Source organism: Cucurbita pepo, chromosome 12, assembly GCF_057944985.1.
Source record: "Cucurbita pepo subsp. pepo isolate OVF chromosome 12, ASM5794498v1, whole genome shotgun sequence".
Taxonomy (NCBI): domain Eukaryota; kingdom Viridiplantae; phylum Streptophyta; class Magnoliopsida; order Cucurbitales; family Cucurbitaceae; genus Cucurbita; species Cucurbita pepo.
The window spans coordinates 10,380,903-10,398,705 of record NC_141809.1 but is presented as its reverse complement, the minus strand read 5'-3'; the positions used below and the strand labels follow the sequence as shown (position 1 = coordinate 10,398,705).

The 17,803-nt window shown below is 35.6% G+C and overlaps 1 protein-coding gene across 1 annotated transcript; it reads right to left on the bottom strand.

Moving 5' to 3' along the window:
• Positions 1-1,675: 1,675 nt before the first annotated feature.
• On the bottom strand, positions 1,676-17,497 carry LOC111806778 (protein REDUCED CHLOROPLAST COVERAGE 1). Its single transcript, XM_023692230.2, has 25 exons — positions 17,425-17,497; positions 17,233-17,309; positions 17,095-17,156; positions 16,744-16,836; positions 15,813-15,885; positions 15,402-15,704; positions 15,145-15,212; positions 14,857-14,988; positions 13,796-13,837; positions 13,184-13,708; positions 12,868-13,025; positions 11,480-11,993; positions 11,342-11,404; positions 11,143-11,244; positions 10,218-10,532; positions 9,226-9,318; positions 9,023-9,124; positions 8,738-8,842; positions 8,455-8,588; positions 7,906-8,089; positions 6,967-7,098; positions 6,657-6,769; positions 5,238-5,325; positions 2,508-4,804; positions 1,676-1,967 (listed from the first exon to the last, which is right to left on the bottom strand). The coding sequence occupies exons 2-24, from the start codon at positions 17,294-17,296 to the stop codon at positions 2,681-2,683; spliced, it is 5,589 nt and encodes a 1,862-aa protein (XP_023547998.2). The 5' UTR covers positions 17,297-17,309; positions 17,425-17,497; the 3' UTR covers positions 1,676-1,967; positions 2,508-2,680.
• Positions 17,498-17,803: the final 306 nt, after the last annotated feature.

Here is a 17,803-nt window from a genome sequence, read left to right as displayed (position 1 = left end):
TGCTAGTCATGCGGTTTGAGCATTTAGAATCAATGATCTGGTCAATCTCATAATCGACATGCTCTCTCATTATTGCCATGAGTGCTATTAATGGTGGGCATATGGAACAAAATTAAGAACCTCTCGGTAGATTATTGGTCCATTTTCACTGGAATAGGTGATATTTGTGGAGGGTATGAGGTAACCTCAAATGGATATGATGGAGGTAGTAGTTCATGGAAAATGGCCATGAACTAGACCCAATGGCGATTGAACAATCTTGTGAGCTGTGAATGATCCCACCATGCGTGGATACCATGGAGAAGCACAATCAACAGATCATCCAATAGGCCCTTTGCCCTTTGATGACAACAATTTCTCTCCCAATTTTCCAACCAAATACCCTATGGACGAAGCCATAGATTGGATTGCGCCAAAATCAGACTTCGATTGAAGCTAAAATGTTGCGAGGAAGTGAAGAAAAAACGCCCATCGGACCCTACACGCATTTGAGCTTCCAATTCGGTAAGTTTTATCCGTGAACTTTTTTTTTTTTTTTATGAAATTTACTTCAGTGTAAGAATTGAAAAGATTGTTTTTCCTTTAGTTTCGTGTGGACGTGGGAAACAACTTTCATGAAAGAGTCGGGACCTGAGATGTCTGGATGCCTGGAAAGAAAGTTCCCTAATCGAGTTTATAGGTATGTTTTTGGTTGAAATTATCAAGTTTTTTAGTTTATGCATGCTGTGTAATCATTTAGTCATGAATTACATCTCCAATCATGTGCAGATGCGTACATTTACGATATTTTGTTCATGTTCCTTTCCTTTTGCCTCTTTCGATTGTGTGAGCATGTGCAAGCTCATAGTTATACTTAGGAGTACGATAACGGTGCTTGCCTAGTAGGTATATGTGCATATGTGGGAGTCGTGTGTAGAGAAGTATTGCACATTTATATGCTCAAGAAACCCTAGGCAAATTATTGGGGGATCCCGCCATCATGCAACGACGAGCAACTTCAACTGTGAAGAGGTTGGACTTGTATAGCGGCGCCCAAGCAAAACCAAGATTCATGAAGTTGTTTGGGCTAAGAAAGTAGAGAAATTATCACAGGTGGGAAGATGAAGAAGTCACTGCAAACACCCCTTGGCAAATATCTCAATTCCCTTGCTTCCCAACACTTGGGAAGTGTTAGCTGATAAGTTTTACGAGATAAATCCTTCAATTTGTTAGCAAAAGAGCATTGAATTAACGTTGTATCTGTTACTAAGTTGTAACGACCTATAAACAAAATTCAGATCAAGATTTGAAATACAGATTCAGTACTACCCCGACATTCTCTCGCATCCCATGCGACATGTAACATTCCTTACTCTTCGTTTCTTCGTTTTTCTAATAAGAGTGATGAAATCATAATATTTTATTATTAACACACTTTTATTGAGACTTTCTTTTCTTTCTTTCCATTTTCAAAGCTTGATATGAGAGCTGCTCAAAGTTATGGAGCCCTGACAGCCTTATAAACTTCGTTAAATTCAGGGGAAAGAAGACTTTCAAATACTAAGTTTTGGACTACAAAAATCACAGATTCTTAAATCACCAGAAAGAAGTACCAGTCCATCCATCTCTAACAATAGCAGATGAAACATCACAAGTAAAAATATTACCCAAAACCAGACATTATTAGAAAGCTCAAGATACTAAAGGGACAATTTCCTTATTCTCTGGCTCATTGTTATATAACATAAAAAAAAAAAAATTGTTCTAATCAACTTGATCAAGAAATATAAAAAGAGAAGTTTTGGGTCAAACATAAATGAAATAATCAGTGGTATACACTTTTTTAAAACTACCCTACCAAAATCACTGCTATCACTATCCCAAAGCCAGAAACCAACTTATCTTTGAATGCTGTGATCCGATTTCCAACTATATAATGAAGAATCACTTTAAGAACTGCTTAATCTTTCACCAGATGTCTATCATGCCTGCACATCAAGAAATACCATATAATAATAAGCCAGCAATCAGTCAAACAATCTAGTATCAAAAGAGCTTAAAACTCTAAAATTTCCCAACAAGTATTTTTATTATCATTCAAATCTTGCTAATACAAAAGATTATAACCTTCTATTTTAGAGGATTTAAGCCCACCAATCTAATTACCAGCAAACTACTTCAACCCAATTACTATCCAATTAACAACTAACAAACTCAAACCTATGATGTGGTAGCACCAAACTAAAGCCTATGTACAAAGTCCAGCATATGAACACCAACTATTTCATTTTAGAAAAAACAAACTATTGAACCCAAAACTTTAACCCCCATGATAATTAGATTTATAACATTGGGATAGAATTTAATTAGAAACAGAAAAAAGCTGTCTACTTCCATTAATCTATATGATTCAAGCCTAAGAATTCCTATAAATAACTCAATGAACGATTTTGTTTACTCCCCCAAAAAGAAATGTTCACATACAAGATGATAAAAGTCTTTTTATGGATTGCATTTAGAAGACAAACCTCAATTTTCTCAGAAGTTTGTTTGAATCGTGAAAGTGACAAGGCAGGGATGATACGTAAACATGAAGCCAGAAGATATCTAGTCCCAGTTACTCCATTTGCTCACAGGACATAATATCAGCAATATCCTTGCTATCTTTGAACAATCTGCTTGCAAGAATGACAACCTATAGCTATGTTGCACTAGCTGTACATTCTTTGCTTGCTGAATAGCTGGTAAACTTGGGAAGATCACTTCCTCTAACCACTCTGTTATAGTTTACTTTGAACGACTGTGAGCCGTAAGGACGATTTAGCAAACTAATTGGCACTCTGAGAGTCTGTTTCCGGTTTCTTCTTCCCCTTATCAAAATGCTGAAGGTTTTCTCACCATCGACACTTTCTCTACTACTTGTTGCATTTCCATTTAAAATGGATTTTTGTACGCGTTCAACAGTTGAAATTTCAACCATGCATGGATTTGAATGACACTTTTCTTCCACACTCTCCAAACCAATCTCAGCACCTCCATTTTCACTAACCATACCCTCAGATGCCAGAGAATTATTCTCCTTTCTAGCTTCTCCTAGTCTGTCAATATCTGCTGGCAGAACTTTCAAAGAATCATCAGAGTTAACATTCAAATCTTTCTTGAAATCACTAACAGGATCGACAGGTGATGGAACAGAAAACTCTGGTGGATGGCTGCCAGGCCAAACTGCACGTGGAACACAGTCTGATGTGTTGGTGTTCATGCTACACTGCCAAGTAAAAGGATTGGGATGAAAAGCACTGGTGGTTACAGGAAATGTACTGGTTGGAACTGGTTGGGAATAACCAGGTACAGATAAAGGCCGAGTGTAAGTTGGTATCGCCTGCGGTTGGGAATAAGGAGGGTACATGAAGGGGATGGATTGCATCATGCCAGGAGTTGGTGGTGGGGATGGGTATGGTTGGTGAGGAGAGGAGCATAATGGATTAATTGTTGGCAACACTGAAGCAGGCCCTGGGTGAATATTCATGTTTACTGGCCAAGGTGCAATAGGTGAAATGGCACGGGGACCAGCAGGAATTGTTATGTTCATGGCTACAGGTGCAGTACGCATGATAACTGGTGATGGGTTAAATGGAGCTGCAGAAGCAGATAATTTCTTATTATTGAGTCCTTGAGTCTCGCCAGAACTTAGAACTAACGACTTGTCCTTCAAATCCTCAACTGGTTCAAGGGAGGAGTCAAAATTGTCTGATTCAAAGCCGTTTGGTAGATCCTCCACAGAGGGTCTACTCTCAGAAGATCCAACAGGATAGGACATACTATCATTGGGTACATATACATTGTCCTCCACAACTCCACTCACATCAACAACACAAGGTTGAAGTCCTCCCAAAGTCTCAGATACCATATGAGAAAGGTTATTTTCCACAGCCTGTCCTGCCTGAGTTACGTCATTATTCTCAACTTGTTTTTCCTCTTTCAAGAAATCTGACGATTCCACAATAGAAATATCAGAAATTCCCTTCATTTCACTTGATTTTTCTTCATGTTTCTCAACTACGAACTCCTCAGCACCAGTCGTATCACTCTGAGATACCCTGACCTGCAACATGGCAATAGTACCTGGTGGGGCTACAGCCACTTCCTTGTATGAAGGTGATTTTCCAAGGCTGATTATCGTATTCTTCAATGAGCTAGAATCGATTGGAGTCGAGGATCTACCAGGTTCTACTGCAGACCCAACCTTGTCGCCAGTGTCAGGCACCACTGCTGTATCAGTTTCTGTAGATAAGGGAATAGACTTAACCCTGTAAGTCAAAGTTTTGACTATTCTCCTACCAAATTTGGAACCTTGATACGAGTTCATAGAATGATGATCTGTATAACTTCCATGGGATATTGTTCTTTTCTTTAACACGTATAATCGACTGTTTGGATTATTGTTCTTCAGTTTATGAGATTCACCGTCAACATCTATATTCATCTTCGGGTAACTAAAGACCTTGCCAGAAGTGGCTCGACGTTGCTTTAGCTGCCGCCCATATGACCCAGCTGATCTTGGCCTTTGAACTGGTTGCCATCCATCTTCTCCTTCAGGGTGGAGTTCAGATGTGACACCGTCTTCTATTTTCAGCCTTTCCTCAGCAGCTTCCTCAGTAACAGGCTGCTGGGCTTCAACTGGTGTGGTAGTCTCCTCATCTGTACTTGGATCATCTCCTGGTCCAAGTGCAAGTGTCACTTCATCAGAAACCTCTTTTAAGATCTCTTGTGGAGATTCTTCGCCATGTGCCAAGCTTTTACTATGGTCAGATCTTCCCTTTAACTGCAAGGTAGAAAAGCACAATGAGATGAATAGCCAAACTACGTATACCAGTCTCTGTTTATTAATAAATGATAACTAAAACTACAGCTATTAGGACTACATGATTTTTGCTCAAGAGAGAATATGATGTTCAAACTAAAATAAATGTATGATTCAAAGAAAAGGCAAGGCTTCATCTGAAGAGACATTCTATAATAGCTGTCCCACTTATCATCTAACATTGAGGTAAGCATCGTCAAAGAAAATTAAATATTCCTGTCCCGATCTTGTCAAAATTTCCCATTTCCAACCTAGGGCAGACAGGCTGACTAAATAAGTAACTACGGTTTCCAACCAAGGATCATCCATTTCTGAAACTAACGGTATATGAGTCATCTTAATTGATTCCATATCTAATCGAACAACTATGACAAACATTGCATAAGTAAACTACCTTCACAATATAGTTTTTCCTCTTTGCTGCTGCATCCCTCTCTTTGGCATCATGACTGGGATTAATATAGTCCAGCAAATCTGATACACTGCCAAGTTTGAAAGAAACAATAACTTTTGAATTTAACAATAAGTTGGGAGATTCAACTTCTGACCTAGAGGTCAAAGATATATGCCTAAATCAATTGAGCTATATTTAGGTTGACGAAGAATAAACAATAACAATATGCTCTAGAGTAATATTCATCAACTTTATTCTTTTTAACAAATTGTATAACCACAAAAAGTATGTACAGCAGGACAAAGAAGGAAATTAAATTTTTAATTACCCAAAATGGGGGAGACGCAATATCAAAAGCTTTAAATCTCAAATTATGAGGATATAATGCAAGGCAACGGGGAAAATTAGTAGGAGATTTCAGGGTTAAATTTCAGAGAATAAGCGTAGGGTAGGGTTTGAGTGGCATTGAAATCCGAAAATGCATTCATGGATCCTGCTCAAAAAGAATATCAGAGAGAGAGGGTAATATAGTACGCCAGAGGATCAGACTCAATTCCACAAACTTCGACAGAAATAGTATTAGTTTAAAGAAAAAAGAAGTTGCAATTGAACTTCACGCTGGTAAGAGGTTACATGCTTACAGAAGCTGTGGTTGAGAAAGGGAAACCTAAATAAATTTAAAACAAAGCAAAAAAAAAAAAAAAAAAAAAAAGAGAAACATATTAGGCTTAAATTAGGACTTGAAAATCCATTTCTTATTCAATCACACTCCAAAATATAACTCTAAATCACACTAGAAAACAGAGATGGGGTGAAAATAGAACCCAATAAACAAATTACAAATAGAATTCTTATCAATTGCTGAAGGAATTTTTGGAACGTGTCTTTAGATGAAAACAAAGAAACAGAGACAAGTCAAAGAAAATGCTGGTACATGAGATGACAAAATCCATTTGCTCTAAGGCATTCAGACCACATTTGCGTTTAGTACGAGATGCACATCAGAGTTCAAGATAAGCCTATAAAACATTCTTTCTTTCCATAACACAACACGACTACATGAGCTTCTATCAACTTAATCCTCTCAACATCAATCTTGTAGATGTGGTAAGATTCTTGCCATAATATGCAAAAGATTCTAGAAAAATGAATGTTCAAAAAAGAAAATACTTCCCATTATTGACAAACACTAGTACACAAAAATTAGCTTGTTCCAATCTCAGCCATCCAAAATACATTTGCATGCATAATCCACAGATGTATGCAGTAAAAAAATTAAAAATTTAAAAAGAAAATAGAAAGAAAGACAACACAATTTTAAACCTGTAAAATTAACCAATATAGAGTATCTACATTACAGTCTCACTATTTGTCAAAATGACCTGACCTGCAGGTCAAAAATCAGATTATGCCGTTTACCTTAAGTGGCCTTTACATGCTATTGATGCATCAGGCTTCCGAGTACCATTCCTTGCAGCTTCCTGTTGTTCAAAAGCTTTGGACTCAAAGTATTCTAGCCAAGCAGCAGCATCCTGCAGGATTAAAATCTAACATGAGCGACCAATAGCATAATTTTGAAGAAAGAGAAAAGGAACTATTTGACACAGCCAATAGGGGTCAGCTTCCATCATTCATAGTTTTACACGATTATCAGTGTATACTGATAACAATAAACAGAAAGCAACAAGGTTATGGCCGTCTTAGATGAGTCCAGATATCTTGAACTTACTTGAGTGCGTAGATCATCTGGGCCCAGCTTTGCTCGCAGAATTTGCAAGGTTGTCTGCTCATGTTGAACACTTAAAGGGTACGCTTCCATAAGTGAGAGTGCGATGGCTATAGCATGGTAACTTGCTGCAGTCTGAAGAAATTAGGAAAACTAAATCAGAGCTCGATATACCTCATGACCACGCTTAAATAGTGCCTAGAATATTTGCATATGCATGTAACATGCAAATGTGATACGAGCCAAAAAGTTTTCATCTTTTAATGGGCCAATAATTCGTGTCCCAAAATTTTCATCAATCATCCAAATATTTCAGAGTAACATTAAGATATATAAAATCAGGCAGCAAACTGAAAAGAAAGAGAACCTCTAGAATAAAAAATGCACAAATTCCTTCAGCCGAATATAAAAAAGTCTAAACTATCACATTCAGAGTTATAGGGGGCTTATTATTGTGATTTTTCATTTTTCTTTACTTTTTGGTTTCGTTTTTTTAGATACCCATGAAAACCGAATCAGCTTACATGTATCTTCACTAATATCATAGAAAAACTGACTAACCCTACAACATTTGGTTGCTATGTAGGATTAATATCCTAGTATGTGGTTGTCAACATGTTCACCACTATAGGTCAGATCATTTGTTGTAGGACGAAATGATGCAGGTTTGAACATTTATTATGTACAAGTATGGGTTAAGGGGAAAAAAACGGAAAATAATGATCAAAGAATAAGAGCTACAAAGCCACAACATTAAAGCCTACGCCATTGTGCCAAAAATTTCCCACGTATAAAGACTTGACTGAATAAAGTATGGTCCTTCTTTAGTCATGGCCAATTACAGTGAGAGCAAAATATCCTAATAATTATTGCTTAGGTATTAAATAAATTTATTTTTTTCTATAAAATGGGGAGAAAATTAAAATAAGATCGAAGCAAAACCTGAATATGATCTGGGCCAAGTAATCTTTGGTTACACTTGAGAGCTTTGTGGAGATATCTGAGGGCAACATGCACATTTCCAAGCCCTTCCTCCATCATAGCCACATTGATGTATGTTGCAGCAGTGTTTGGATGAGAGGGACCACAAGTGAGATGTAAAAGATAGAGAGCACGTTTTACATACCTAAATTTTTGAAACAAGAAACATCTTTCATTGATACGTCAAAAACCTTTAGAAATCAATGGTGTATTATAAAAAATATATACATGTATATATTTAACATTTGATTTCAACTGGACACGTAATGTGAATCACAATATGGATATTCCTCCTGAACAGCTCCAAATTATTAACTCATTCAGTCATTCTAACGTGGCCATGAATAAGAATATTGATTGGAAAGAGAGAGAGAGAGAAAGAGCGTTAGCATGCGGCTTTATAAATATATTAGATGATTTAAAAATTAATAACAAATCATAATTAAAATTTCTATAACCCCAGACACAATGTGTAAAGTTCGCGAATCTGTAGTAGTGAGGACGACATACTTAAGAGCTAACTCTGTATGCTGAAGTCGGTAATAGAAAACAGCTAAATCCCCATAACTTTTCATTGTATCTGGATGATCAAGTCCCAATTCTCTCTCATTGATATCCAGAGCTTTTTGCTGGTAAATAGTAGCCTATAATGGAAAACCAATGAATTAGCTTTTCACCTCAATACCTTCACAAAAAAAAAATTATGAAAATGGATAAATAAGATAGAACAAAGAGAAGGTGACATGCATGGTCCAATAAGATGCATAACAATACTTTAGAATGAATTAACTACCTGATTGAAATCACCAGTGTGATACAAAACTACCGCAAGGAGGCTGTAAGCTCCAGCAGTCATGCGATGATAGGGACCACAAACTGCAACGAGTTTTGCGAGTGCCTGAGGTAGGAAAGGATTGAAGCAAGCATGAAATTCCATTAATTCATGCTATTAAACACATTTGCAACTTACGATATAAAGGCCCCTGAGAGTACTTGATTTCAAGAAATGAACATGTTACAGACCCTCTTACCCAAAAGACACCAAGGAAAAATAAAACCACGATTGTGAAGGCCATACCTTTGTACCGTAGGTTACAGCATCTTCAAGTTTTCCTTTATCTAAAGCTGTTTTCGAAGACTCTAAAAGCTGCCTTCCATCTGCGGACGAACATGCTGCTTGCTGAAAGAGTTGGCATGACATTCAATTCAACTCAAACGTTCTTATTTTCGAAGTGCTACTAAAAAAATATATATCCTACGGTTAGGTATCCATTCAATCACCTTATGCACTGGGACCAGGCTTACAACATCTGATTTTTGGAACGGAAATGAAGAATCCATATCAAAATCTCGTGGAACCAGCTCAATACCCACCTAAAATTTAAATAAGAAAAACATTAGAAACTGGAGGTCAATTATCATATTATAACATGCACATACTTTTTTGATAACCTTAATCCTATAAGTATCTTAGAGTGGCATAAAAACACTCCTTATCTAATACATCAGAAGAAGCTCATGGCCACCCAAGAACTCTCAAAGTCAAGGCCTCCGCCTCCAATTAAAAGGTATTCTAAAGAATTCCTAAAAGGTCAGTCCAGATATTATAGTCTGGTCTCATACAAGAAAAGAAACTAAGGCATTCCCCTCAAACTCGAGGACGTTTAGACTCAAGGCAGCCTGCTGTAGGAAATAACCTTCAGCCATTTGACTTAATGATACCCTTAATGCTCGGGGTATCAAAACTACAATTTATAACCTTTTTTCCAGCCCTAACGTCAAATACTCACAGATATTTCACTAGCAGAATTGTATACCTTTCAAAAAAAAAAAAAAAAAAACAAAACAAACAAACAAACAAACAAACAAAGTGTAGTAGTTGTTCTCATGATATGTTCTTTCTTCCTATCTTGGATCGTAATGATGTTGATTGCCGAAATTGAAGGAGGTGTTGTTCTGTCCTCTATTTGAGGACAAAGGAAGACCCTGACGGAGGGCAACCTTTTTTGCTATTTTGTGTAACCTTTGGTTAAAAAATGGAGAGTTCTTAGAGAGGTGTGAACAAAGAGTTCTATAACTATGCACGGTCTCTTGTCCTCACAAGTTGGAACACTTTCTTGTATATGTTCTTTCATTAGCAAAAATTATCTTAATACATGAGAGGCTAATAAGAAAAAGGTCAAATCAAATGTAAAAGAGGTGAATTTATATATAGCACTGAAGAATGGGGCCCATTGAAAAGGATTTTGAAACTGAAATTCAGTCCTTAATACCTTGTGACACATGCCACGCAAAATTGCAAATTTTCTTAGTTCTCTGTAGTTAAAGCTGCTTATGTCCCATTCATATCGCTTCATTAAGAATAGCTCCAGCCATCTCCAGACAAGGGAATGGGCATTGCAAGGCCTCAGTGATTCACCACTTTCAGGAACCCCAAGAAGCAAATTTAATGTGGCAGCAACAGAAACAGCCATTTTATCAATGTCAACAGCAGCAATGACAACCCGAAGAATATGCTTAAAAGCCCGTACTATCATCTCATGTATGCAAAGTGATTGCACATGCGAGAGCTTTTCTGAAAGCTTGACCTAATAAGGTACAGAACTCAAATATAATATCTCTCAAAGAAGGAAATTTCACATTTTCTCAACAGATGCATTCTCTATATTAGGTTAATAAATAAATGAATGAAAAAAAAAAAAAAAAAAAAAAAAAAAAAAAAAAAAAAAAAGAAGAATTCTCTATGTTATTTTCAAGAAAAGACATGAAGGGGAAAAAAGTCATATTCAATACTTCTAACATTTAAGTCGAGCATTTTTTCCTGATATATGCAACTAATATTCAGGTCAGATCAGAATATGAAGAGCAGCTCTTGTTGAAAGAATGAGATAAGAGTCTGGCAAGCAAAGCAAATAGAATAATAATGGAGATGCTGCACCATTGCTTTGATGCTAGAAAAAGTTGTTTTTTAAACCTTGTTCATTCATGTCCAATTTCAACGAGAGAGACATAGTAAATTGCTCTAAATCATGGAAGAGAGATTCTGAAAGGGGGAGCTTGTTTGAAGATTGGCAATATGTAAGAACAAAACAACCCACAGCATGTTCAATTCTCATCCCTTTCAGCTTGTTGGAATAAAACAACAAAAAAGCAATACGAAACTGCAAAGGCATGGCAGGGATACATCAATGAACTTACAATATGACCCAGTGAACGCATCTGAAGACCTCTTGTGTGCATGAAATCTGTTAGAGTACGGCCATCAACTGGTGAAAGCTCCAAAGAACCAAAATCTGATACCTGTAAAGCATGATAAATGCTAGAAAAGGGAATCACCATGACAATATTAACATGCAAGAAAAAGAAACAAGTATGTGACCATTAAATGTAAAATTACCAGTTTTGGAAGAGCAACTTCCACGTAATAATTCTGGGACAAGTGAATTAATTCTTGCATAGACTGAAATCAGAAGTGGTAAGTTAGTTGAGGTATGGTAGATGGTGGGAGACGCAACAGCCTCTAAAGAAGCATTACCTTGCAATGCAAACCAGTGTCCAGATTTTTCAGCCGATCAAAGGCCTCTTTGGACAACTTCCTCCTTAATGCTAATTCATTTTCTTTTGAATTTAGTTCGTTTTCAGTTTCACATGAGGTAGCATTGTTGACTTCACCATCTGAACTGCTGGAATCATTTCCAGACTGCATCTTTAAAGTTTTCATATCTTGCCTTTTCTTATTCTTTAGAGATTTGAGAGGTGTCCCAAGTCCCTCCACCTTCATTTCATTCTTGGCCTTTTCACTGGAAGATTTCTTATCTTTTTCTGAGTTCCTTTGATCTTGCAAATGTTGAATCCAACAGGCTCCAAGTTCCCATCTAACAAACTGATTAGATTGTATCTCCTCGTTTTCAAGCTCAGCAAGACTATCTTTTAACAGTTTCTCTACGAAAGCTTGGGCTTCACCAAGCTCTTCTTGGTCCATATTTTGCAAATGTGTGAGAGACTTGTTACGCTCTGAAGGTGTAGTTTGGTGAAGTAATAATCTCAAGCTGTAAGAAAAAATACAGTTGTGAGACTCTGAGTGACATGAAAAATGGCTTAACTAGGAACAAGCAAAGCTCTGACATCAAACCAAAGCTTTGATATCTTCCTTGTTGATAGTTAACGCTGATCACTTTACAACATGACGTAGTAACCTGTCTTTAAGAACTAGAGCTGTACTCGATTGGGGATGAATAAAACCACAAAATATAAGTTTTTTTTTTTTTTTTTTAATTATTTGTAACAGCTTTAAATACTTCTCAAGCTTGTTTTATATGAAACATTTTATCCATCAACAATTTTAACAGCAGGCAACAACTTTCTATGAAGCAATAGGGAGTATTAACATTTGAATTTTCTAGTTTTTATCTATTTAGTCCTAAGATTTAAAAAGTGTCTAATAAGTCTTTAAATATCCAATTTTGTATTTAACAGGTCCCTAACATATACATAATCAAAATGTATGAAAATTAATTGATCAAATGGATGTAAGGTTGAATTTTATGTCCTATGATACCTTAATCGTTCAATTATGTGTCTAATACGTCCATGAATTATAAAAAATGGTAAATAAGTCAATGACCTCTTAAGCATAAAATTGTTCAATTCTATTGGACACAAAATTGAAAGTTTAAAGACCTATAAGATACTTTTTAAATTTCAAGGACGAACAAGACAACTAAAAGTTTAGAGATTGAACTTGTTACTTAACCTAAAAATTATTATTAAGATAGATAAACTACCTTTTACAAGTCTAATGCAAAAACTAAAGCTAGAGATCATGTTGAAGGGCAGTAACAAGCGACAATACGTATACATAATCTGCATGTAGAGAGTTAAGAGGAAATTGCTATAGCACTTATATGGTTGAGATATTTATACCTGTTGATGTTAAGGGCATTGGCGCCACCTTCAGGCTGGTCAAGAAGTTCAATGCTTTGATATTGAGAACTAACATTCTCGTTATCTTTCCCCTCAACTTTCACTATGGAGATATAACCACAATATCTCACATTTATGACACCTAGGACTGCAGTATCCTATACCCATTACAAAACTTAATTTAATGACTGGAAAGGAAATCCATAAAAATTAACCAAACAAATAGATATAAAGTCAAAATGATAATAATTAATAATAACACTAGTCCAACTCACAGACGTTGAACGAACTAAACTTCAATCGGAAAACATCTTACATGGGCAGCAGTATTTTCATCAGCAGTAATCCCCTTCAATAAATTCTTTTCCACCAGGTTCTTTTGGTCCATTCCAATGGCTTGTATTCCATCGATTTTTGTACCTACTTTGCAACTTGCATCAGGAATATCCTTTGCAACCGTAACTTTTAAATCCCCTACCCTCTCGGTAAAAAGAACGCCATCCTCTGAAACTAAATGGTCGACCTTTGACATTTCAATAACATGTCGAATTGCTTTAATGGCTCTGAAAATGGCAACATCAACAAAAAGGCTGTGCAGAAGAAAAGCCCTTCTATCTCGAATCTGTCTTTCTTCTGCCGTCTTGCAAGGCATTGATGCAAGAAATAGGAACTCACTGGCCCATGGTATCAAGTCACTTTGACCATCTCTTCCTAAACCACCTCCATTACCTCCCCAAGTTTCATCCTCCACAGGGAGAGGAGGGAAAACTGATAGCGATTGTGCTGACACAGGAGGAACAAGCCATGTGTTGGCTCTAAAGCCGTAAGGAAGATTTCCAAACTGCAAGGAAATTCATGAATAGTTAGTTATAATCGAGAAATTAAAAATGAGAAGTACATACTTCCAACAGAAAAAATCATGGTCAACCTTGTTGCGTTCTGAGAATGCTTTGATGAGATCACTATATGCCTGAAACATCAGAAATAAGAAATGTGAATTCGACCAATATTTCGAAATCTTAAATTAAAAAAACTAATAAATTTCAAGATATTAGAAAATTTTCAATACAGTAAAAGCATGCCGTTCTCTTTGGTATAGCATGAGAGCAAATGTATAGCAAGATGAAAAAATTTGTTATCAGAAGTCCAGAATTAATGTACAAAAAGCACATGAACCCTATCCAACTTCCAAAGTAACATAGTTCTGTCACTGTCAGTCGAATTGATTGATGTCAGGACCATTGTAGTGTACTTATTGAGGCATGTAAAGCTTGGTAAAATTATACACTAACAAATAATGCCAACTGACTCATATCTCGTAAATCACTATTTTCCGCCCATGTAGAAAACAGTTATCAAAGTATATCTTCACTAAAAAGGTACAAACACTAGTTTTTAAACTCAACTCACTAAAAGCTTCCTAAGTTCTTAGCGGCAATGAATAATCCGTGCTTCTTCCCACACAGGGGTGAAGTGAAGAAGGCGCCCTCTCTTGAAGAAATTATTCAAGAAGGCCCATCGTGGTTGGCAATTTTGCATCTTTGGATACAGGAGACAAAATCTACAAAAGTACTATGAGTTTATATCTAGAGGATTAAAGCATTCATATTTCTAAATCTATATCCAATGCTTGTTAAGAAGCAGCTATAATCTGGTGGGCTCATTCAAAATTTTTCCTCTCTTGGCTTAGTCTAGATTAAGAAAATTATATAAAAACGTTAAGATTTTCACATTTTCTCACTCCCTAAGTTTTGGAGATTGAAATTTTATTATTCAAATGAAAAAAATTTGCCACTACATATGAAAATTTCTGAGTTCGTCCTTGTTACCACATATCCAAGAAGGTTACAATCCGAACTACAGATTCTTCTAATAAAAAAATATTAAAATAACTATAAATAAATACGTACAAATTAAAAAAAAAAAAAAAAAAAAAAAAAAAGGAGGGGGGATGAAAGTTGATCGAAAAGAAGAGTAAGAGAAGCTAACGTTATCGAAGGCTCTACTAAGCTGGCGTAACAAATCAACCAGGTTGTGACTCAAAATCCGGTGTTTTCCAACATGAAAGAACCCCTTCCTGCAAGATTCCACGCGCACAACCTTCCCGTTGCAAAGCTTTGCCTTACAAATTCAATAAATAGATAAACAAATTACAGCCAAATTCATCAATACGGTGTAAATAGAAGAAGTGTAGCAATAGAATTCGTAAGAAATGTCTTTACACATCGCGTACAGAGTGACGTTATTCTGGAATTCTAGAAGAATATAGCAACTTACTTCAAGCGAGAAAAGATGGTCATCAGGCAAAATCCCATCGACTTGCTTCTTCGTTAGTCTCCGTATAACTGCAGCACCATCCGCATATTGTAACACTATGAAATTCTAAAAATAACGAACTACCAGAAAGAGAGAGAGACGAGAGACAAGAATTTCTCAGGAGAAAACTGCTTTCTCTTTCACACAAACGCTTCACACTTTCAAAAGCTAATAATGATCAAACCATACAAAAGAGAGATCACAGAGAAGAGAGTTACATTGGAGAGGAGGCGTCAGGTGGGAGAGAGAGAAAAAATCGTAGAACGTTCCAAGCTTAGGGCACGAATGGCTGATCTCGGCCTCCAACTCGTCATGCTTGGCCGTAGAGCCGTCCGACTTAGCGGAGTTGGAAGACTTTTTCCCGTTCTTATCCAGCGCACCGGACAAGTTCCTGCCATTGCCGTCAAGCTTACCGCCATTCTGATCCTTCCCCGACGGTAACGTTCCAAAACAAGTGGTGCAAGCGACGACATCGAGCAGTCGTCGGACATGCGCCGCTGCAAGCTCCTCGTCGTAGTCCTCTGTCCGGCGACGGGACGAGTCAGATCAAAGAAATAAAAGATAACAAAAGACATTCCATTGAGAAGAAAGAAGCGGGAAATGTTTCCTAAAACGACGCCGTTGCGTACCTTCCACTAACGTTAGGGTGCACGGCTTCAGTGCGGACACGTCCACCGAATCCTTTAAACGAGGCCCTCTTACCTTTTAGAACAGAAAAATATGAAATTAGACAATGTCCAAAATACCCCTGATATATTTTTAATTAAACATAAATTTATTAATTTTGGGCTATTATCATTAATATAATTCTAAACCAATGTTTATTTATGTTATTAAAATGGCATGGTATTTTATTTAAAAATATATTGAAATTAAAATATAATATCTTTCATTAAAATAAAACCATTTGCTCCTCGACATTAAATTTAACGCTTTGGATTTGATTAGGATATTTTTTAAATCAAACAATTCTTATAAACAATTAATCCAATCTAATTAAAAAATTGGTCGAGGTTGTTTCCATAGTTTATTAAATTTTTTTATTTTTAATCAAAATAAAATGTATTATTTTCAAATATTTAATTTAGATTTACCATTAATTTAGATATATATATTTAAATAATTACTTTCTAAATAATTAAAATAATTTGAAAAGTTATTGAGGGATAAATGATAAAAAAAATAATTATGAAAATGAATAAAAATAAAATAAATATACATATATATAATTTGTATTGTAAATAAAAACAAATGTATTTTTTTTTTAAATTAGTAATAATATAAGGACCCAATTATAAAATTTTTCATTTATTTAAATTCAATTCAACTCAAATAAATTCATAATACAATCGAACTCGTATGAGTTAACTAATCGAATTTCTTCTTTTTTTTATCACCCTATTGAATTAAAAAATTAATTATGAAAAATTAGAATAAATCTTAATAAAATTCATAACAGAGTGCACAAATTTATTAATTTTTTGGAATAAAATAGGAAAAAAAGAAGCCATTTTCATCCCAAAAATTAAAAAAATAAATTAAAAAAAGGGGGGAAATTACCTCATGAGAAAGGGAGAAATTGGTAATATTGCACGTCTCAGTATGGACAGATAGTAGGCGACGAACGTCTATTATTTTGTCTGTAGATATCCCCTGCTTTAAACAACACAGTCTTACAGTAATTCAAAAACTCTCCTTTCTTGTACTAACAATAATAATAATAATAATAATTTTCATATTAATCCATTCATTATTTGAAATATAATATATAAAAACTTAGTTACCCAGAATTTAAAAAATTTATATAAAAAACAACAATTTATTTTCCATAATTCTCATAAAGAAATAAAATAAAAATGAAAAAGAAAAAGAGAGAAAATTCAAAAAAGAAAAAGAAAAAAAGGTTGGGACCTTTAAGAGAAGATGGGTGTGATGAGGAAGGTGAACGGAGATGTCCATAACAACCGGAAGAACTGCAAAACCCAAAAAATAAATTTTAAATTTTTTTTTATAATTAATTTAATATAAAGAAGGAAAATACAAAATTACCCTTATCGTCCTTCTTCTTCTTCTTCTCTGGTTTGGGCTTGGCGTGGGTGTTTCTGGGCGCCATTTTGTGGGTGGAGCTGCAAAGGCAGAGAAGAAGATTAAGAAAGCGCCATTGAAGGGAGCTGAAGAGAGAGAGCTAAGGGATAATATTATGGAGAAGAAGAAGGAAGAAGAATGGAGAAGAAGCAGTACCAGCAGAAGCAGCAGCAAAGGGTGTGTTGTGTTGTTGATGTTGTTGTTGTTGTTGCTGTGTGATAAGAAAGGAAGGGCTGAGATTTTTATGACTCAGAATGGTAATTTTGTCATTTTATGCCTCCCTCCCCCTTTTTCTTTTTTTTTTAATAAATAAATTTTAAATAATTAGTTTATTTATTATTTTTAATATGGGTGGAATATTGAGAGAGAGTGAGAGGCATGGATGCAGCCATTTGAAAGGTCGGGATTAAGATATGGGATTGGGAGTGGGGACCACTCCCAATCAGCATGTTTTGGTGGCATCTACACACTACGCTTCTTCTCTTTTTTTTTTTTTTTTTTTTTTTTTTTTTTAATATAATTAATTAATTAAGTT